This window comes from Puma concolor, chromosome D3 (genome assembly GCF_028749965.1).
Source record: "Puma concolor isolate L17-30 chromosome D3, mPumCon1.1.hap2, whole genome shotgun sequence".
Taxonomy (NCBI): domain Eukaryota; kingdom Metazoa; phylum Chordata; class Mammalia; order Carnivora; family Felidae; genus Puma; species Puma concolor.
In genome coordinates, this window is record NC_141678.1 from 18,700,079 (window position 1) to 18,722,253 (window position 22,175).

Here is a 22,175-nt window from a genome sequence, read left to right on the forward strand (position 1 = left end):
TTTAGTCTCCACTTGTATGTTGCTCCTCCACAAAGGTTCCATGACCTCCAACAAAAAGACTGGGCTGGGGCCTTTCTGCTGCTGACATTCAGTATATTGATGCCTGGCTTCACCCCCACCCCCACCCCCATCCCTTGGCTGGAAGGTAACAGTGGAGACCTTGCTGTCACTTATGCCTAGGTCAGGATAGGGGAAGAATGGATGACCTGTACAGTCGTGTCACCACCACTCCCGCCCCGCCCCCCCCCCCCCAGCACTTCCCTTCCTGGGATCTGGCTCTCAGGGAGTGGAAGCTGGGTAGGGGTCTGAGATTTGCTAGCTTTGCTTCCCTGGCTAGGGCTTCCTGAAGGCTCCTTTTTGTGAGAACGAGCCCCACCCCCATTCACTCCCCTGGTGCTCCTGGGCCGTCTTTGATTCTGGGAGGAGACCAACCAGGTGTGATGCCAGTGCCAACAACTACCCCCTCACCCCATCACTAGAGGGAGAGGTTTTCAAGCCTTTTTATGGACCCACCCACCCACCCAGCACCTTCTCTTAGCCTCTCCCTGCCGTGAACCAGCACTTGGCCACAGGAGGTGGATCTCGCCACCTCGTGACTGAGGTCCCTGCCCCTGGTGACCCTGCCTGGCCTTAACGCAGATGGGGTGCTCTTAGTTACTCATCAAGAGGGTTCCTTCTCCTTCCTGGAGCTGCTGCAAGTTCTTCACATTCCCATTTTTTTCCAAGTCTTCATAGGGACCCTTTCTCCTCCCCTCTTCACCTGTTTACTACCTATCTGTTGACAATAATCATAAATGATACTAATAACAGCTACCACTTGGGCAGTTATTACTATGACCCTGGCACCTTATTTGTATGATCCCTGGTAAGAAATAAACCCCTTTTTCAGAGGAGGAAACTGACTCTCAGAGGGTTTGCCCTAGGCATCATAGTTAAGGGATAAAGCTGGGGTTCAGTTAAGGGATAAAGCTCAGACATCTGGCTCCAAAGCCTGGAACAATATTGTCACTCTCCTTAGGAGGCAGTGGAGCTGTCCTTTCATTGTGACAGCCCTAGGCTAGGTAGGGTGGCCCCATCATGGCTACCCCTTGTCTGCCTTGTAGTTGCCCTTCTGACACCCTCATCCCGCTGTCAGGGTCTGTCACTGCCTCAGCATCTCACACAGGACCCCACACACAGTAGGTGCTTAATTTGTAATGTCTCCAGAGGTTGGAGTGCCACCCAGGGCAAATAACATCTAGATTAGTTCCCATGGTGACTGACGTCACTGTGCTCCCAGGCTCTGCCCTGCCCCTTTCCGCCAGGGCGCTCGCACTGGGAGCTGGCCGTGGTGCTGAAGGGCTCGGGAGAGCCACCCACCCTAAACCGCCCCCTCTGTCCTAGTTGGTCATTTTCTGAGCCCTGTTTTGCCTCAACACCCTGGGCCAGCTTCTTGCCCATCCTTCCTTCAGGAGATGGTTTCCTAGGGGCCCACTATGCACGGCCACTGGTCATAGTATCATATACCCATGGAGAAGGGATCAGAGAGAGCCATGCAAGGAACTCCCATTAGTTTGATTATTGATCAGACGTTTATCAAGCACCTTGTGTGCCTCTGAGAAGCCCTTGAGGAACCTGGGCTCCAGCTGAAAGTCAAGTAGAATTTCAAGGGGCGGGTAGAGACTCAGGAAGGGCTTGCAGGCAGAAGGGATTCCATGGGCAAAGGCCTGCACGTGTGGTGGTGAGAAGCTTGCGCTCACCACAAGGCTCCGCTGAGGCTGCCTGCCCTCCGAATTCATGATTGTCAGTTCACTTTTTGGTGTCTCCTGGCAGCCCAAAACTGCCCGCCTCTCTGGCTCCAGTGCCCAGCCCAGGGCTGGACCTAGACTGAATGGAGAGTTGTCTCCCAGGCCAACTCCCAGGATGGAATCTCTGTCCCGGGAACAGAGGGAGCCAGGGATGCTTTGTGGCCAGATTTGCATTTTGGAGAGACCTCTGGCCCTGTGGGGGTGTGGGGATGGATGCAGCAGTAATCCTGGCGGTAGATGAGGCGGCCTGTTGAAGGGGGCAGTGCCCCTCCACCCCAACCTTTGAAAAAAGAAAGTGAAAATCCCCTTCTGGTGCTGCAACCCAAATGGCAGTGGGGAAATAATCACTTTTCACAGACCCCTTATCCACAGCCAAGCCCTGCGCCAGTTTAATCAGCAGTGGTGGTGCGACTTGAAGATTCCCGGGCTTGAGAGATCAGGAGAGGGGTTAAAGAAAATTACCCTCGCCTCCTCCATGCTAATGTAATCTCTAACCAGATCTGCCTAGCCGCAGCTCAAATTGCTTTTTAGATTAACATTTAATTATTAACAGGGTCCCCTGGAAGGCCTCAGGCTCAGAACAGGGATGGGGGAGGGAGCTGCAGGAGGGGGGATGGGGGTGGGCTTCTACTCTGGCTGCCCTGCAGAGAGACAGAGTGGGATGGGGGGGGGGGGGAGGAGTAGGGGAGAGTGGGGTCAGGAAGAGAACAAGAAGGAGGGACAGCAGGAAAGAAGAAGAGAGACGCCAGGACGGGAAGGCAGATGGAGTAAGGGACAGGGAGAGAGACCAAGAAGAGGAAGAAAGAGACAGACAGTGGATCTTCCTGTTGTGGGGGAGGGGCTGTGCACCCTGATTCCCTATGGCACTCCTGGGCAAGGGTCCCTCCGCCCCTCTGTCCTGGCCAGAGGCAGGCGATGTTCCTGCCCCTCACTGTTTATGGAGGACTGAGCTTCTGAGGCTTCGAGCTGGCCTGACTTGTGGTGCTGGAGATGGTCACAGATACAGTGACTTGAGGCCACACAATCAAGATCTGACTCCAACTCTCCCAGGCTCCCAGTCCAGTGCTCATTCCCTTCCCCAAGCCCTGGGCCTCCCACCTCCACTACACATTCTTCCCTGTAGGTGGGGTCAGGCTCTGTGGCCAGGACAGGGTGAGGAAGAACAAGCCTTCCTGTACAGCAGCGGGGGCAGGGGAAGGATCAAGGTGAGAACTGTGGGCAGCTCCTGCCTCCTCCCCCTTGGAGGTTTGTGGGGCCCCCGAGGAGTAGTGGGCAACTCCTTCAACCCCTGTTAGGAAACTCAGAGTCCTAAGAGTCTTAACGGTCCACCCAGCGCTCCATGTGAACTGCTGGATTTCTCCAGCTCCCTGTCTTATCCCAAGTCAAGATTCTGAATCCCTCAAGTACAGGCTGCATCTAGAACCCCCCTCTGTGTTCCAACAGAAGACCTAGCCCTGTTGCCTTGCACACATTTAGTGCACTGTATTGTTTGAAAACTAAATCGTAACATCCCCACACGTCTAAGCTGGAAGCACCTCCTACAAGATCCGCTGGTCTACGCCCCATCAAGGTGCAGTTAGGGAAACTGAGAGTCAGGGAGGGATGGTGACTTCCTCCAGGTCACTCAGCCAGTCAGAACCCTGGTGTGGGCACGTGCCACCCACAGCTTTCCTCTGTGAACTCCTATTCTCATTGCACACTGGGAAGGGCCTGGCATGACCTTCCCCTCCAAGCCACAGCTAGTCTTTGGCCTTGAGTAGAGCCAAGGAGGCCAGAGCAGACAGCTCCAGGAGCAAGGGAAAGACACAGGCTGGAAGTGGATGGCCATGGCCTTCATGAGGTCACAGCCTCTCCAAGCATGTCCTCATATTCTGCCCTGCCTTAGGGCCAGCCCAGCCTGGCAAGGGACCATCTGCTGACCTGCAGGATGCATGAGGGAAAGCTCTGTCCAGCTGCCACCTTAGAGAAATAGGAGCAGCTGGAGGGAGAAGCCAGGAAAGTTCACTTTCAATGGGCTGGATTCGGGAGTGGGAAGTCCGTTCTTACTGGATGTTCTCTTTAGCAGGACATTCTTAACCGATTTTTGTACAGCCCACGAGGCACTGGACTGGCCCTCAAAAGATGCTCAGGGAGTGTTTGCTGCCTGAATGAATGAATGAACAAACAAACGAGGGAGGGAGGAAGGGAATGGGTGGGTAGATGACAGGCACCTCAAAACGTTCTCACAGAGGCAGGGTCTGCAATATATTCAGCTCAGTATTGTTCTGCCCAACACAGGCCTCACACGCTGTCCTCTGTGAATGTTTATGGGATGAGTAAGTGGCCTCCTGGGAGCCCCTCCTCCTCCTTCCCCTCCTCACCTCCCTCTCTGTGATCCCAGCCCCTCCTGGAGGAGAATCAAAGTGGATTTGGGCACTGGAGAGAAGCAGGCCTTTGCCTCTGCTCCTTCCTGCCCAGCTGCCTAGAAGCTGGGGAATGAGGGCCCCCCCCCCGCAAGATTGATCCAGGGGTGGGGGCCACATGGTGTGGGGCTGAGGGTGTAGTCTCTGGTTGGGAGTGACACCTAAAAGCTGCATGACCTCGTGCAGATTCTTCCCTTCTCCGTGACCATTTCCTAATCTGTGAAATGGGGCTAAAACAGCACCCACCCCAGAGGCTGCTAGGAAGCTGCGGTGAGGTATAACGGACAGGATGCACGTGGGGTGTGGCACAGAGGGAAACTTCGATAAATGGGAAGCGCTATTATTAGTACTAAAGTGTGTATAGTTACTTGTGAGCTTCCCCCTCCCACTGGCTGGGGCTTCCCGAGGCCCCCTGCAGCCAGACAGGCTGGGAGAGATGACAGAAAGCAGGCAGGGCCAAAGGCCCCAATTCCCTGTTCTTTTAATAAAAATAAAGACCCTTTAGACATCCTTCTCCTATGCATTGTTCTGCCAAGGCAAGCAGCACAGACTCAATTCCTCCTTGGACTTGGAAAGTTCCTTCCTTTCTTTCCCCTCCCCTGTCACATTTCCTTTATCTAAATCCTCAGCCATGAAAGGGCATATCGACAGCTGGGGGCGTTATCTGGTGGAGGGGACCTTTTCCTAGGGGTGCCTCTGAGATAAGACGTCTTATCAGCCCCCGCGTCAGGAATGATGCCAAAGCATTCTAATCATTGAGGCTTGCGACATTTTCTCCCTCCCTCCCCCCACCCCCTTTTTTTATTAAAGTCACAAAAGACCTTGGGCGTATAAACAGCCTGATTTGCAGATAGGGTTTCAAAATGAGCAGCATTCCCAGGACGGTCCCTGGCTTGGGGAGTCATGAGTCTGGGTGGGGCCTCCAGGGTGCTGGCTTTCTGCAGATGGGATGATGCCAAGCAGAGAGGGGGCAAGGTGGGGTCAAGGCAAAGAACCTGAGTGTTTTAGGCGCCTGCCCCATTCCTGTCCCCAGCTTGCTGTGTGACCTTGTGCAGGATGCTCGACTTCTCTGGGCCTTGGTCACTTCGTCTGACAATAACGGATTCATTGATTCAGCCCTTCATTCAGCACCTATTTATTAAATGATTGCTCTTTGCCAGGCACCAGGAGAAAGAGACAAATAAGACATGGTCCTTGCCCCCGAGAAACTCACAGTCCAGTGGAGAGAGACAGACGTGAAAATTGGCACTTACGCTTGGGACCGTGATGGGGGATGCCCAGAGGAGGGGACAGCTGAGTCAGAGTCTGAGTTAAAATGGATTGGGGTGGCGGTGCTATAGGCAGAGGGGCCAGCACAGGCAAAGGTTTGGGCGTGTGGGGCAGCCAGCTGGAGGGAGGTCTAGAAGAGCTAGGGCGGTGGAGGGGGAGGGTGCAGGCAAAGAAGGCTGGGCTCTATTCTGGGGCCAGAGAGACATTGAAGGGCAAGGAGAGGGGTCTTTGTCCTGTTGTAGATGGTTGGGATGATGTGGGAACTGGTGGTAACCCACTCGTCATCGTGCTCGGCCGGCTCCTACCCCCTCCCACCCACAACGTGCCCCAGCAGTAGGGCACAGGGTTCCTGGGAAAACGCGCAGTGAATTGGGATTAGAGGCACAGAGAGAAAAGCCCTTCCTCTTCAAGTGAAGATGGTCTCTCAGGCAGCAGGGCCCTGCCTGCCGGTCCTCCAGAAGTGAGGGATAAAATGATTCAGGCAGTTGCACTGAGCTGAGGCCTTAACATGGATTCTGTTCCCTCGGTGGTGGCAGGGAAGGGGGGGCAGGATCCTCTCTCGCTCCCTCCCCCCCCCCCCCCCCCCGAGCTGGGGCAGGTGACCTGTTGGCTCCCAGAACCACCTAGGTGTCCACCATCAGAGCATTCTGAAAACCAGAGCCTCACCGGGAGGGCAGCTGATGGGGTCCAGAGAGGCCCCAAATGAGGCAGTCTGCCCCTCACCCCCAACAACTACAGCCCCCAGCCTGCCCCTTTCAGCTGCAAAGCATGCTGTAATGTGTGGCCCAAGGGGAGTTGTGGGGGGGCCTGGACAGGGGCTGGGCTTCTTGGGCCCCTGGCACCCAGTGAAAGGCAAGAGGGAGGAAGGACCTGTGCGCGGGGACGGCGGGGGGGGGAGTGTTGGGCATTGTCTGGACCCTGGTGGATAATGACCTGGGAGGGTCAGGGAGCCTCTTTTACAAGAGAGGGGCGGTAGCTCCCCTGGGGTCACACAGTGGGCATTGGGGTAGGCGTATGTAGGTTCCAGGTTGCCTGGCCTGGCCTGCAGGCTGCCTGCTTGGGCGGGGGGAGAGGCTTACACAGCCACTGCCTGCTGCGTGGCCCTGTGCAGGGTGTGGCCTCTCTCTGGCTTCGGTCTCCCCGAGAGGGCTTTCACCTGCAGCTGGCAGGCCTTCTCCGGCTCTCCCCTCTGTCCCCCAAACCCTGTGTCAGAGCAGTGAGAAGGGGGCACCATGCTGGGCTGCTGGGCTGTTACCTTCCAGGTGCGCACACCCTTGTGCGTGACCATGGACAGCCTGCTTGTGCGTGAGAGGGCGCCAGGGGGCGTGGAGGGGCGCGGCACCACTGGTAAGGATGGGCAGCATTGTGCCCATCTCGGGAGATGTCCGCAGTGAGCCTGTGACGGCATCGTGCCCACGTGTCCCCAGGTGTCCGAGCGGGGCAGAGTGTGTGCACGGCTATATCCTGAAGGGCCCAAGTCCCCAGTCCCCGAGGCTCAGTGCCTCCTTCCTGCAGTCAAGGGCTTTCATCCCTGCAATAAGCCCCACTTCATTCCCTTTTTAAACTGTGTAATTTCTGCCTGATTGTAATGGCATATTTTAAAATTACCAGAAATCAAAGCCGGGAAGTGGATACTGCAGCTCTGACTGCGCGTGCATCGTCGCTGCGTTAAGGCTGGCGATTGGGGGTGGGGGGAGGGGGAGAACCGCCTCCCCTCCCCCATTCACCCCTACTTTTTTTTTCTTTTCTTTCTTTTTTTTTTTTTTTTTTTTGAGACAGTAATAGGAGAAAATTGGTTTTGAAACTGAATAAAAGTCCCTTTCAGAGTAAATCATTTCTTTCAGGGTACCTTTGCTGAAAGTAAAATAGAGCATAATGAAAGGTGGTTACGTGATTGTCTTTCATTTACCGAGAGGCCAGGACAGACAGGAGGCTGCAACCGTCTCGGGGAAATTCAAGATTGGAATAATTGCGCCGTAACAAGGAGCTTGTTGTGAAATTAGTATCTTAAGAAAGTAGTGAAAAAAGGCTTTTCCTCATGAATACTTCATTATTAGAAGAAAGCAGCAGAATTTAAGGGCTCCAGACACCTGTTTAGTATTAAATAACTCCCCTTTCTTCCCCTTAAACACACACCCCCTCCTCTTTCTTCTTTTTTTTTTTTTTTTTTTAAGAACTGGCAAGAGGATTGAGCTGGCCCAGCTTGGCTGCTCAAGACGTGGGTGGGGTGGGGTCAGGAGGTAGTGGAGATCCAGTGCCCGGGGTGGGTGGACATCAGGGGTGGCTTGGGCCCGTGGCTCTGGCTCCTTACTGAGGAGAGAGGAAGGGAGGGGCCCTTGCGGGGAAAACTCCTGTCTTTTCTCCGTGGCCTCCAGGGCAGGCTCACCCTGCCCCTCAGAGGCTCTGTGTTCTCGGGCAAGTGGGTTTTTCGAAGATAAAAGTGCATATTTCCTTGTAAACACTGGGCATCTGACTCTGGGCAAGTGAGCACAATGTGGACCTGTCTGGAGCCTCATCTGAGCTGCCACCTGTGGGGGACCCTGCCCAGCCTGGCAGGGTAGAGCTGCCTTGGGCGGCCCTGCCCTTCCTGTCTGGGGTGGGGAGCTCAAGCAGGGAGTCCTTGGGACCTGGGCTCAGGGCTCAGTCAGGCTCAGTGGGGATCAGGGCGGGAGATCACGCTTTCTCCCAGCAATGCCGTCCTGGACGTCTTCCTGTAGGGTTGCCGGGAGAAATGCCCCAGATCAACATTCCAAAACGCTGGAACACCCACATGCACACTGGCAGTTCCTGGGTACCCCTCATGTAGCTTCCAAAGATGACCACATGGGGCCTTTGCCCTCCATGAGCCCGAGGCTGAAGAGCAGGGACAGAGGTGGTGACAAGAGAGCCAGAGGACACAACCCACTGGAAGGGAGGGGGTGCGGATGTGTCCAGGCGTGGGGGCATCAGGGAGGCCCCCTGGAGGAGGTGACCCACACAATGGGCAGGGCCAGGACATGTCTGACCGTTCTGTTCTGGCCCCATCACAGTGGAAATCCACCACTCATGACCTGGATTCTTTTTTTCTTAAGTTTATTTTTGAGAGGGGGCAGGGCAGAAATAGAGGGAGAGAGAATCCCAAGCAGGCTCCATGCTATCAGCACAGAGCCAACTCAGGGCTTGAACCCACAAACCATGAAATCATGACCTGAGCCAAAATCAAGAGTCAGACATCTAACCGACTGAGCCACCCAGGCGCCCTGAGATCTGGAATCTTTTCCTTCTTGTGAGGCCACGGATGAGCCTCTTGACGCCTCCGGGCCTCAGTGTCCTCCTCCCCGCCAGATGAGGGAGAAGGGGCGTCTCCTTTGAAAGTCTCTGACGCTCTGCTGGGTAGTGGGGAGGCTGCTGGCAGTGACCCCAGCCTGGGGAGGTGGGAGGCCCACACGGAGCAGCCTGAGTGACAAGCACCTCATCTCCCTCCTCACAGGGACCCTGCCGCAGAGTGCACCCCGCCGCGGGCCCCCAGCTCAGCCATGCTGGCCTGTCTCCAGAGGACCCAGAACCCACCGGGCCAGCACCTGGCCTGCCCGAGCAAGAGCCGGGAGCTGCGTAAGTGTGAGTGCACGCCCTCCCCTGCCCCCTTCTGCTGTCCGCTGAACCCACAGAGCTTGCCGTGTTCCTAGACACGTCCTGCTTCCCCCACCCAAGCCTCTGTGGGGCAGAGGCAGAGGGAATGCCATCCGAACTGGGATGTCCACCCACCAGGACCCTGCCCAGAACTCACCCTGTTCCCGGTCTTTGCCTGTGCTGTGCTGCCTCCCCCACGACAGCACCTACCCCCTTTGGCTGACTCCCACTGGGTGCGACCTCCTTCCAGGAGCCCTCTCTGACCCCAGCCCCCTGTCTGTGACCCCACGATGCACCACGTCTGTCTCAATCACCATTTTCCTGTGCTGTCAGCAGAGTAGGACAGTGTGGAAGCAAATAGTCCTGAATGGGATCCTAGCTTGGGGCCTGATTTACTGTGTGACCTTGGGCAGGTCCTTGCCCTCTCTGGGCCTTGCTTTTTCAGTGTGTCAAATTAGGGAGCTGGACTTGGTGATCTCCAAGGGTCTGTCTTCCTTGGCCATCTAGGATAGGGATGACAAACCCTCTGATTATTTGTAGCCACCATAGGGTTTTTGAAAAGTTGCAGTATTTGGAAACATTTGAAAACAGGGAGATTTGCATAATAACCTGGATTTTTAATGTCTCTTGGGGGAAAAAAAAAATCAGAGGATCTGGCAACATAGGCCTGGGTTCCTGAACTGCAGCTGTTGGTTGGAACTGAACTGCTCTTGTCTCTTTGAAGATCTCTGCCTCCTGTTCCCCACAGTTCCCACCCCCTCCCCGTTGGCTCCATCCCACAGCTCAGGAGTGGTTGCCACTCATCACTGAGCTTACACCGCTGCTCTTTTTTCTTTCTTGTTCTGTGTTTATCTTCAGACAAGGTAGTACACTCATGTGGTCCAGTATACAAGAGGAACGAGGGGCGTGTATACAGACAAAAGTCCCCATCTCGCTCCTGTCGTACGGCCGCCCACTCCCCTTCTCAGAGGCAGCCAGCGCCGTCCTGTGTGTCCTTCCAGACGTTGTCTGCACAACCCAGCACACCTGGGACACAGTCACACGTCCTCCCAGGGGGCCCTGTGGGTCAGCATCTAAAGAGCTTCTTCCTTCTTCGGCCCCTTAGTTTTCCAGAGCAAGGGCGAACTGTGTTTCATTTGACCAGTCCTCTATATGCACTGGACCTGCCCGTTGCCATTACAAGCAGTGCGGCGATCAGCAACCACATGTGTGTGTCACAAAGGTGTGAGCAGAACTGCAGGATAGACTTCTCGAGGGTCCAAGGTATTTGTACTTGTCATTTTGAGCTATGTGGTCTGATTAACATATTCAGACGACTGTGTGTGAGACAGCCTGTCTGCCCACACCCTCGCCCATCACGGCACCGTCTCAAAACTTCTAGGCTCTGCTCACCTCATCAGAGAAAAATAGGATCCCAGCGCAGTTTTAGATTAACATGTAACATGAATGAGGATGAATATCTTCTCATGTCTGGGCCATCTGTTTTCTCTTTGAACTGATTCATCTCCTTGGTCCATCTTTTTCAGTTGGGTAGGTTTTGTCCTTATTGAATTACAGGAGCTCTTTGCATATAACGGAATTAGACCTCGGTCTGTCTATTTGAATTGCATATGGTTTCCCCGATTTATCATTTGTCTTTGATTCTGCCATGAAGACATTTTCTTTGTGAAGTGAGATCTGTATTTCCTTTTATGGCCCCTGGAGTTTGTGTCATACTTAGAATATCCTTCCTCATGCTGAGATCAGGGTTTCCTCTAGTTCTTTTATGGTTTAATTTTTTTAAATACATGGTATAAAGCGGGAGGTATGGATCCAAGCATATTCATCAGTGCAATGCTATGGTAATTATTATAGTTATAATACATTAAGAATTTTAATGTTATTGAAATATGATTCACATACCATAAAACCCACCCATCTGAAGCATACAACTAATGGTTTTTTAGCATATTTACAGAATCTTGCACCCATCAGCACAGCAAATTTTAGGACATTTCTGTCACCTCAAGAAGAAACCCCTACCCCATTCGCAGTCACTCTCTGATCCCCTGCTCCCCTTCTTTGCAGAGTCCCCTATTCTGGACTTTGATGATAAGGGAATCCTACAGCACGTGGCCTTTTGTGACTGGCTTCTTTCCCTTAGCACCACCACGTTTTCAAGCTCATCCCTATAGGTTCAACCCTATTGTAGCACGTATATAACCCCCTTTTCATATTTGGGGGGGGGGGGGTTGCTGTTCCTGTTCATTCCTCAACCTCCCCCCCACACAGAATTTCCTGGGCTATTTTTCTGTCTGAACTTATAGGAGCAACTTATCTAGGAGAGAGCAAAAAATCCTGTTGGGTGTTTTTTCCCCGGGATTACATGAAATTTATGGTTCAGGAAGAAATGATTTTTTTATGTTGATGCCCTCTAGGAACATGATAAAACCTTTGTTCGCTCAGACTTTTTTTTTTTTTTTTTTTTTTTTGGTCCCTGGGAACGTTTTGCTGTCTGCCTCATCTAGCTTTTTGCACATATGTTAAAAGTTGACTTCTGGATAGTTACCCGTTTTGGGCTAGTCTTTTCTTCCTGAAACGGAAGTTATTTATATAAAGGCTATTAACTCCCGCCCCCTTACTGAATTCTATTATTGTTTGTAACGGTTTTTCAATTTGGTTTCTTAGATTTTCCAGTTATGCTATTAGATTGTGTGCAAATGATAATTTTACTTCCTACTTCGGAAGTTTTATACTTTGATTTGTCTTATTTAATAGTGTCTGCTGCTATCCCTGGAACAATGAAAAATAATATTCGTGATAATGGACACTCTTGCTTCATTCCTGACTTTAAATGAGCAGCTTTGATTATGCAAAATGCTGGTGTGCAGGGGGCAGATGTTTAGCAGGTTAAGTAAGTGTCCCTGTGTTCCTGTTTTATTAAGAATTTTAAAAAATCAACAATGGAAGTTAAAGCTTAGCAAATGCCTTTTCAGTGTCCATGAAGATGACCATATGGGTTTTTTTGTCTTTTAACAGGAATAATGACAGGGATTCCTTACCATTGAACTACCCTTGCATTCCTGGTCAAATCCCACCTGGTCATGGTGAATATCTTAATATATTGCCAGCCTGGCTTTGTTATTTCATGTAGGAGTTTTGCTTCAATTTCATTAGTGAGATTAGCCTTCAGGTTTTGGAACGCCTTTTGTTGGGTTTCGCTGTCACTGTGCTGCTTGCCTCATAGAACGGAGGCTTTCGGCTTTCTCGATGCTTTGTGACAGCTTAAGTAGAAATGGATTATCTGGGGCACCTGGGTGGCTCAGTCAGTTGAGCGTGTGACTTTGGCTCAGGTCACGATCTTGTGGTTCGTGAGTTTGAGCCCCATGTCCGGCTTTCCACTGTCAGTGCAGAACCCCGCTTCAGATCCTCTGTCCCCCACTTCCTCGGCCCCTCCCCCACTCATGCTCTCTTTCAAAAACAAGTAAAACACTGAAGAAGAAAAAAAAAGGAAATGGATTATCTGTTCCTTAAAGATTAGTTGATCCTCTCTGAAACAGTCTGGGCCCGGGCCTTTCTTTGGAGTAGCTCTTTGAGTCTTCTGTAATAATTGATCTGTTGTGACCATTCTGTTCCTTAAATGAGTTTGGTAAATTTTGTCTGTCTAGAAAAGTATTCATTTTATCCACTTGTCAAATTTATTTGTATGAGACTGAACAAATTAATTTACAGTTCTTTTATTTATTTTTATTTATTTTGAGAGGGGGAGAGGCAGAGAGAGAGCGAGAATCCCAGGCAGGCTCCACACCCCTAGTGCAGAGTCCCATGTGGGGCTCGAACCCACGAACCCTGAGATCATGACCTGAGCTGAAGTCGGACACTCAACCCGCTAAGCCACCCAGGAGCCCCTGTAATTCTTTTCAAGGATGCTTTCATTCTTTTTTCTTGTCTATATTGTGCATCCCTCCCCCATCTCCCTGCCCAAACCCCATTTTTCTTGATTAGGTTAGTTGGCTAAAAGCTTACCTCTCTCCCTTCCCCAAAGATCCAACTTTAGTATTTAGTTATTAGTAATTACCCTTTTCTCACTTATGCATTTATTTTTATTAAATTATTCCTACTTTCCTTGTTTTAGAAAAAATTTCTTAAGTTAGAAGCATAACTCTTTATACCGATAAACAAGGAGAAAAAGGAAAAATTAAGGCTACAAATTCTCTGAGCACTGCTTTAGTTATATCTGATAGGTCATAAGAGGAGGTATTTTGTTTTTAAAACCTCTTGTGATTTTGGTTTCTTCTCTGACCTAAGGCTCATCTGGGTTCCACCTATCTACCCAGGTGGTAGGTGCTTTTGTATTTCATTATTTCTGGTTATAATACATTATGATTCAGAGAATGTTGCTCAAGATTTCTACTTTTTTTGGACTTGAATACATTTTTCTTTGTGACGTCATCTGTAGTCATTTTTTTTTTTTGTGACTTTTCTTTTTAAATGGGACTTGGAAAGAAGATGTGAGGGGCGCCCGGGTGGCTTAGTCAGTTAAACATCTGACTCTTGGTTTTGGCTCAGGTCACGATCTCACAGTTTGTGAGTTCAAGCCCCATGTCAGGCTCTACACTGACAGCACAGAGCCTGCCTGGGATTCTCTCTCTGCCCCTCCCCTTGCACTCACTCGCGCTCTCAAAATAAACATTAAAAAGAAAAAAGATGTGGCTGTTTCCAGGATTCAGAGTTTGGCGTATGCCAGTTATGTCTTCCCATTAACTATGTCACTTATGTCTTCCGTGTCCTTACTTACCTGTCATGGATGGAGAACTGAATTAGATGCCTACCGCTAAATGTGTCCCAGTGTATTTCTTCTCGTAGCTCCTAATGCTTTGGCTTTATGTATGGTGATGCCATGTCATTTAACACAGAGATCTCAATACCTTAAATCTCCACAGTGAATTGCATCCTTCTTTGCCATATTTAATACTTTTTGGCGCGAGTTCAATTTTGTCTACTAAGATGGTAACCTCTGCTTTTTTACTTCACGGTTTTTCTTGAAACTTTACCAATCCTTTTATTTCAACCTTTCTGAATCACTTGGTGTAGATGTGACTCATAGACCATAGAGTTGAATTAAGCTTTGTGATCCAATCTGAATGGCTTTTTAAATTTTTTTGAGAGTTTTAGCCCATTTACGTTTATTGATATGACAGGTGTCTGGTCTATTTTGTGCTTTATTTTAATTGCTTTGAAAAGTCTACGTCTATGTGATCTGTGCTGCTTTGCGTACCTACTAATCATAAAGAAGGTTGATTTTGTTCTAGTGCTGTAACTTTAAATAATACCCTAATCCTCTATTTCTTTGGAACAGTATCTATTACTGTCCTTAAAATGAGCAAACTGATGAAATCAATGTATTTCCTATTTCTCTCTACATTTTCTTAGAGTTCCTTTCTTTGTATTAAGCCTCCATTACCTGACATCAGTTTTAAATGATATCTTTTGGGGCTCCTGGCTGGCTCAGTTGATAGAGCATGCAACTCTTGATTTCAGGGTTGTGAGTTCAAGCCCCACAGTGGGTGTAGAGATTACTAAGAATAGGGGGGGCGCCTGGGTGGCGCAGTCGGTTAAGCGTCCGACTTCAGCCAGGTCACGATCTCGCGGTCCGTGAGTTCGAGCCCTGCGTCGTGCTCTGGGCTGATGGCTCAGAGCCTGGAGCCTGTTTCCGATTCTGTGTCTCCCTCTCTCTCTGCCCCTCCCCCGTTCATGCTCTGTCTCTCTCTGTCCCAAAAATAAATACAAACGTTGAAAAAAAAATTTTTTTTTAAAAAAGAATAGGGGAGGGGGGCATGCCTGGGTGGCTCACTCAATTAAGCGTCCAACTCTTTTTTAATGTTTGTTTTTGAGAGAGAGAGAGAACACGCACAAATGGGGGAGGGACAGAGACAGAGGGAGACACAGAATCTGAAGCAGGCTCCAACTGTCAGCACAGAGCCTGACACGGGGCTTGAACTCAAGAACCGTGAGATCGTGACCTGAGCCAAAGTCAGACACTTAACCAACAGAGTCACCCAGGTGCCCTTAGGCATCCAACTCTTGATTTCAGCTCAAGTCATGATCTCGCAGCTTGTGACTTCGAGCCCCACATTGGGCTGTGCACTGATGGTGGGGAGTCTGCTTGGGAATCTCCCTCTCCCATTCTCTCTGCCCCTCCCCCTGCTCACACTTTCTTTCCCTCTCTCAAAAATAAACATTAAAACAAAACAACTTTAAAACAACTTTTTAAAAAGGATATCTTTTGGGGCACCTGGGTGGCTCAGTCAGTTAAGCATCTGACTTCGGCTCAGGTCATGATCTCACAGTTCATGGGTTCTCGCCCCGTGTTGGGCTCTGTGCTGACAGCTCAGATCCTGGAGCCTGCTTCGGATTCTAGGTCTCCCTCTCTCTGCCCCTACCCTGCTCATGCTCTCTCAAAAATAAACATTAAAAGAAGAAAGGATATCTTTTATTCCCAATTACTAAATATGGGGATATCTGTGCGCTTCTACTGCCATCCCTCCTCTCCCTCCCCGCTTTGTTATTAGCGGTACCATTACTCTATCCCAGGGCTCATAATGGTGGTTACATCACTATGCCCAGTTATTTTCAGTCTGTCTCCAAGAGAAATAGGGCCAGTGCTCACCACCAGTTCCTGTGCCTCAGTTTCCCATCATCCAAAGCTGGTCCACTTGTATATGGCTTAAGGCCTCACGTGAACAGCACTTCGAGGGTTCCCAAGTTCAGAAAGGTCTATCTGTCGACTATCTGCTTGAGTGAACGAGAAATAATCCCTGGGTCACTTTGCTTCCTTGAGGGTCTTTGCAGACCATATTCTGTTCTCCTCTAATGTTGAATGTTGCCATGGAGAAGTTGAAGCCTGATTTTTCTTTCTTCGTATTTTACTTTGATCTTTCCATATCTTTCATGTTATTACTTTACTAGCATATGTCTTGGGGTTGACTGTTCAGAGTATCTTTTTCCCAGAACACAGTACCCGTGCCCTTTTGACAGGCAGATCCAAGGCTTGTATTATTTCAGTTTCCTTCTTTGGGGGCTCTAGTTAAGCACAGATTGGCTGTCTTTTGCCTTTCATTTTACTTTTTTTGTGTGTGCCTTGTTTTCCTTATGCACGCCATTTTCCCCTTTTGCTTTTACAGTAAGTTTCTTCTTCTACTCTTGTATATCTTCTTTGTGGTTTTGCTTTATGGAAACCATTGTTTACCAAGTTCTCTCCTTCATGATGAAATATTTAACTATACTCTTCATCTCTTCTGTGGCTACATTTTTCTGATGGGAAGTAGTGGTTTGTCTTGTTTTTTGCCAGCTTTTACTTAGGCTTTGCTTTTCCTTCTCATTTTCCTTTCGATTAAGTACTGTGGTGGTTCAATTTTGATTACTTGCCACTGGAGGAGGCTATTTCCGTCCAGTTGCCTCACAAACAGGTTCCTGCAAGTATGGCTTATTTGTGGGATTTCTTATGTAGCCCTACTTTCTTTGCTCTTCAGAACCAAGTGGGTCTAGGGAAGGTCTATAACCAGCTGATGCATCCCTGGTTCCACTGCGGCAAAGAAGGGGTTTAGATTTTGTTAAGATTTGTACAGGGTGTATCTGTCACAGTTGGGAAGGATACACTACTGGCTGTTTCTGAAATCTACAGCCACGGCACCCTCTCTCTGCTTCCTCCCTCAGCCCCACTTGATCTCTGTTGCTTTGGGGAGCCTGTCCACCTGTTGTTTAGGGGGTTAGCTATCCCCTAGTTTTGCCAGAAATGGAACTTGCATTTTTGCTTCATGTTGTTTTGGGGTTATTTGTAGGAAGAGAAGTTATTATATCGACATCCTCAAAATTGAGGGTCTTCTGCTGGTGTTCTTTCGGAGACAGGAGTATAGAGAAATAGCTTGCCTTATCAAAAACCGAATAATGATAGATCATTGTTGGGGGGGGGGAGGGCTTTGGTTTCAAGGAATCATGTTTTTTAATGCCTAGTCCCCGTCACTCCTTTATAGGACCTCCAGGGAGAACATGTTCTCTTTTGTTATATTAAGTACTTCACTGAATAGATTGTCCATGGCACCCAATTCAGAAAGAGCAAGAATTTAAAATGAAAAATAACTCTCTTTCCCAGAGGAAACCAGTGTTAGCAGTTTCATAAATACCCTCCTGAAAAATACACACATGCAGGAGAAGCATTAAATACCTCTTATATCTCCTCCCCTTCTCAATCCCTTGCCTTCTTTCTTACCAGTATATCCTGGCAGTTATTCACCACCTGACAGAAAGAATGCCTTCATTCTAACAGCTGCATGGTATTCTATTACATGGCTAAAGAATAACGTTTTAACCATCCCTCTCTGATAGACATTTAGGTTGTTTCTAGTCTCTTGCTATTCTGAACAGTGCTGTAATGAATCTTTGTACATGCACGTGTATCTGTGAAAACACATCTATTCTTCCATGGTGGACTTACTGGCTCAAAGAATGTGTGTTCTCACCCATGACTGCTCCTGTGCAGCTGGCCGGAGGCAGGGCGAGGCATGACGACCCGGACTAGTCCATCCTTCTGCTCCAAGACTTGTACTGGACAGTGTGGAGGGCCACCAAGGACATCCTTCTTCTCTGGCTCACTCAGACCCTTTGACATCTTTGTACTTACTAGAAAAGATACTGACTCTGCCTGTAATTGAAAAGCACAGGGAAGAGGGAGGCAGGAAGGGAGATAAGCAAATTGAATTGGGTGCCCTGCTGCTGGTCAAGGCCTGGACAACTGGCAGAGTCGTCTCCTGCCCTTTCCTTCTGGACATGACTTTGGGGCAGTCAGGCCCTAAGGCAGACCCTCTTGTGCCTGTGGCCCCTCAGACAGAACTGAGACAGGAAGGGCTCTCCCTGAGCTCTGTGACCAGACCGTGGGCTGTGCTGCATTTCTTACCACGGAAGAAAGGTCTCAACTGGGCCATGTGCAGTGTGACCTTGGACAAGTTGGTCAGCCTCGTAGGGCCAGCGTTCTCCCTTCTGTAAAGCAAGACGTCCGGTCAGGTGGACCTGAGAAGCCATCCAGCTCTGACCACCTGTGACAATAAAACGTCAGAAGCCTGGTCGGGGGAAGACATGGCCCAGTCTGAGAGTCCCTCCCTCCATTCCTGTAAAATGGGATCCGAGCAGCCTGACGACACAAGGCTGTACAAGGCACAGCAACCACATATGCCCAGAACATGGCCAGCAAACCATTTACCTTTCTGGGACCTGAGGTCAGACAGAGGAGTCAGGAGTGTGGGTGGCCCTCTGTCCAGGAGTCTGGGCAGCTGGCTCTTGTAGCCTATGCCGGGTGACTGGAGAAAGTGACCTGCAGACAAAGGAAAAAAGATGTGTATGTGTGTGTATGGTGGGCAGGGGGAGTCCATTTCTCCTCCTCTACCTCAGGCCTAAGATCTTGGGCTACTCCCAGCGGGCCAGAGTCCCTGGGTCCCAAACAGGACCTGCCCACACCTGGGACAGAAGCCTGTTTTTCTCAGCTGCTCAGGGCCTTCCCTGCTAATAAGTATTTGACTTTCTCATCATGGTGTTGATACATCAACTTTGAGTCACCGCCGCTCTAAGTTCAGGCTGTGCAGAGCGCCCCGGCGAGGCACCGTAGGGGCTTGGGGGGTGGCTCTCAGGAACCTGCCATCTGAGAAGGGAATGGCAGCTGCCCCAGGAGACTGATGTGAGCCACCGCTCTTGCTTCTTTATAGGTGAGAGCAGTGTACCCACCCTACCCTCCTTCCCATAAGCCCCTAGGGCACAGGCTTTGAGACCAAGATGGTCTGGGGGTCAAATCCTGGCTGTACCGTGAATGGGGCGTGTGTGTTCTTGGACAAGTGAGTGGCTGGCCCTTTGTGGGCCTGTTAACTCCACTGTGATGTGAAGATAAGAACAGGAGAGAACCCCCAGGGCCTGGCAGCAGGCTCCAACACTTTACCTGCCCCACCTCCCTCGGAGAGTGGGAGCCCCCTCCCTACACCCACAAAGGGACAAGAGGTTCCTGGCCCATCTCATCTTCACAGGAGGAAGGGCTCGCTGACCCAGGAGGAGCAGGGAGAGGCTCTTCTCCCCAGTTCCCACCCCTCATCCCCCCGCCCCAACCCTGACCCCAAAAGGCTAGAACCACAGCCCCATGACATTCCTGCCAGTGCACCTGCTTCCACTGGCACTAATAAAAGACGGAAGAAACAAAGCAATTTAAAATTCCAATAAAATTAAAAACAAACCTCTGGTAGCAGATTCAATTATGTAGCTGTGGCGGAGTGCAGCCTGGGGACAGAAGGAAGGTCCGGTGCCGCCCCCGCCCCGGGAACCATGCCTAGGAGAGGAGAGAGGCTCAGAGACGAAGGGCCACGAGCGAGCCCCCTTTTATGACTTGCCAAATAAAAACCAGCTCTCAGAAACTAGGAAGGTAGGCAGCTTCCTCTGTCACAGCGGATCCAGCCACAGTCCACAGCAAAGCAACCCGAGGCTTGCTAAGACCAGAGGCAGACGAAGACCCGAATCGCTGCCTTTCCACACTGCACAGAGGTCGTGGCCGGCCCAGTGAGAGCGAGAACAATAAATAAGTTACAAGGACTAGAAAGAAGGAAAACTAACTGCACAGAAACCCCCAAAAAAGTCAGTCAGCAAGACTGCGGATACAAGAGCGACGCACAGACGCAATCGTGTTCCCCTACAACGGGAGTTGGCAAACATTTTCTGCAACTTTTCTGATATTTTCATCCCTGCAGGCCATCCAGTGTCTACGGTAACTTACCCAGCTCCGTCACACTGTAGCAGGAAAACAGCCGCAGATTCACGGACATGAATCGGCGCGGCTGTGTTCCAATAAAACTTTATTTACAAAAACGGGCAGCAGGCCAGGCTTGGCCTGTATGCCACGGTTTGCTGGCTCCTATGTTACACCAAATACAAAGAGCTAGAAATTACATTTTTAAAAATTTTTTTTTTCAACGTTTATTTATTTTTGGGGCAGAGAGAGAGGGAGACACAGAATCGGAAACAGGCTCCAGGCTCTGAGCCATCAGCCCAGAGCCTGACGCGGGGCTCGAACTCACGGACCGCAAGATCGTGACCTGGCTGAAGTCGGACGCTTAACCGACTGCGCCACCTAGGCGCCCCTAGAAATTACATTTTTAAAAAAAGATACCATTACCGATTTTTTTGGCAACTGCTTTACGCCGACGGTAACACCTACCATACGATTCACCCACTCAGACTGCACTAGTGAATACTTTCCAGTGTAAATTCACAGGGTTGTGCAGCCGTCACCACTACTAAATTTCCAAATGTTTCCTCATCGCCCCAAACAGAAACCCCACACCCATCACCAGCCGGTCCCCATTGCCCGCAGCCACCTTCCAGCTGTAGGCAACCACGAAACTTCCTGACCTACTTTCGGTCTCTGCGTTGGTCCCTCTCGATGTCCCGTATAAATGGAATTGCACCCTGTGTGGCCTTTTGTGTCCAGCTGTTTTCACTCCCTGTGTGTTCTGGGTTCATCCACGGAGTATCAGGTGTCCGCACCCGGCTCCCTGTCACCACCGAGTAACATTCCGTTACGTGGCCGGGTCGTGATTCACCGCCGATCAGCCGACAGGGCTTTTGGGTGTTTCCACATCAGGGGCGATGGTGTGAAATGCCGCTCGGAATGTTCCCGTACAAGTTTTCATGGGGATGTAGGTTTTCATTTTTCTTGCATGTAAACCTACGAGTGGTATTGCTCGGGCACAAGACAATTCTATGTTTAACTTTTCTTAATAATTAAAAATTTTTTTAATGTTTCTTTTTGATAGAGACTGAGTGGGGGAGGGGTAAAGAAAGAGGGAGACACCGAATCTGAAGCAGGCTCCAGGCTCTGGGCTGTCAGTACAGAGCCCGACGCGGGGGTCAAACCCCAGAACCGCGGGATCATGACCTGAGCCGAGGTCGGACGCTTAACCGACTGAGCCACCCAGGCGCTCCTTAAAGTTTATTTATGTATTTTGAGACAGAGAGAGAGAGAAAGCATGCCTGTGCGGGGGAGGGGCAGAGAGAGGGAGAGAGAGAATCCCAAGCAGGCTCCATGCCTAACTTGGAGCCAGACACGGAACCGTGAGATCGTGGCCTGAGCTAAAAGAGTCGGGCGCTTAACTGAGCCAGCTGCCCAGGCGCCCCTCTATGTTTAGCTTCCTGAGGAAGTGCCTGAACGGTTTCCTGAGTGGTTGTGCTCTCTTCCATGCCCACCAGCAGTGTACGGGCTTCTGGTTTCTCCACATCTTCACCCAAACCTGCCACCCAGCTTTCTGATTCCAGCTGTCCTGCTGGGCACAGAGTGCTTGCTCACTGTGGTTTTGATCTCTGGGTGGTGTTCTGATTACCAGGTCAGCCTCTTTATTTGTTACGGGTCCATTCAGATTCTCTGTTTCTTCTTAAGTCAGATGGGTAGTTTGCATCTTTCTGGGAACTGTCCATTTTATCCAAGTTATGGTACTATTACAATTTATTAAGGAACTAAAATAAATTGGTAAAAGAGGTAAATGACGGGGCGCCTGGGTGGCGCAGTCGGTTGAGCGTCCGACTTCAGCCAGGTCATGATCTCGCGGTCCGTGAGTTCGAGCCCCGCGTCGGGCTCTGGGCTGACGGCTCGGAGCCCGGAGCCTGTTTCCGATTCTGTGTCTCCCTCTCTCTCTGCCCCTCCCCCATTCATGCTCTGTCTCTCTCTGTCCCAAAAATAAATAAACGTTGAAAAAAAAAATTAAAAAAAAAAAAAAAAAGTAAATGACCTTTGTGGAGAAAAATTTATATTGTGATTTTTCTTTAAAATGTTTTTATTTTTGAGAGAGCACAAGCACGGGAGGGGCAGACAGAGAGGGAGACAGAGGATCCAAAGCAGACTCTACACTGACAGCAGTTAGCCCAATGTGGGGCTCAAACTCATGAACCACCAGATCGTGACCTGAGCCAAAGTCGGATGCTTAACCGACTGTGCCACCCAGGTGCCCCAATCCAGTGATATTTTTTAAAGACCTAAATAAACGTGGATGTAGATTATGCACACGGACAGAGTTTGGTATGGAAAAAAGTCAACCCAGTCCTTAAA

The 22,175-nt window shown here is 50.2% G+C and overlaps 1 protein-coding gene across 3 annotated transcripts in view; it reads left to right on the forward strand.

Annotated features, from left to right (window-relative positions):
- FAM222A (family with sequence similarity 222 member A) overlaps positions 1-22,175 on the forward strand; it is a 55,484-nt gene that overhangs the window by 20,339 nt on the left and 12,970 nt on the right. The window contains exon 2 of one of the 3 annotated variants that reach the window (XM_025933592.2): positions 8,928-9,055. The exons of 1 other annotated variant lie outside the window; for it this stretch is intronic. In XM_025933592.2, coding sequence (XP_025789377.2) covers positions 8,974-9,055 — 82 coding nt within the window. In that variant the 5' untranslated portion in view covers positions 8,928-8,973. The remainder of the gene's footprint in view (positions 1-8,927; positions 9,056-22,175) is intronic. One more of the 3 variants, XM_086681932.1, reaches the window with a different exon arrangement.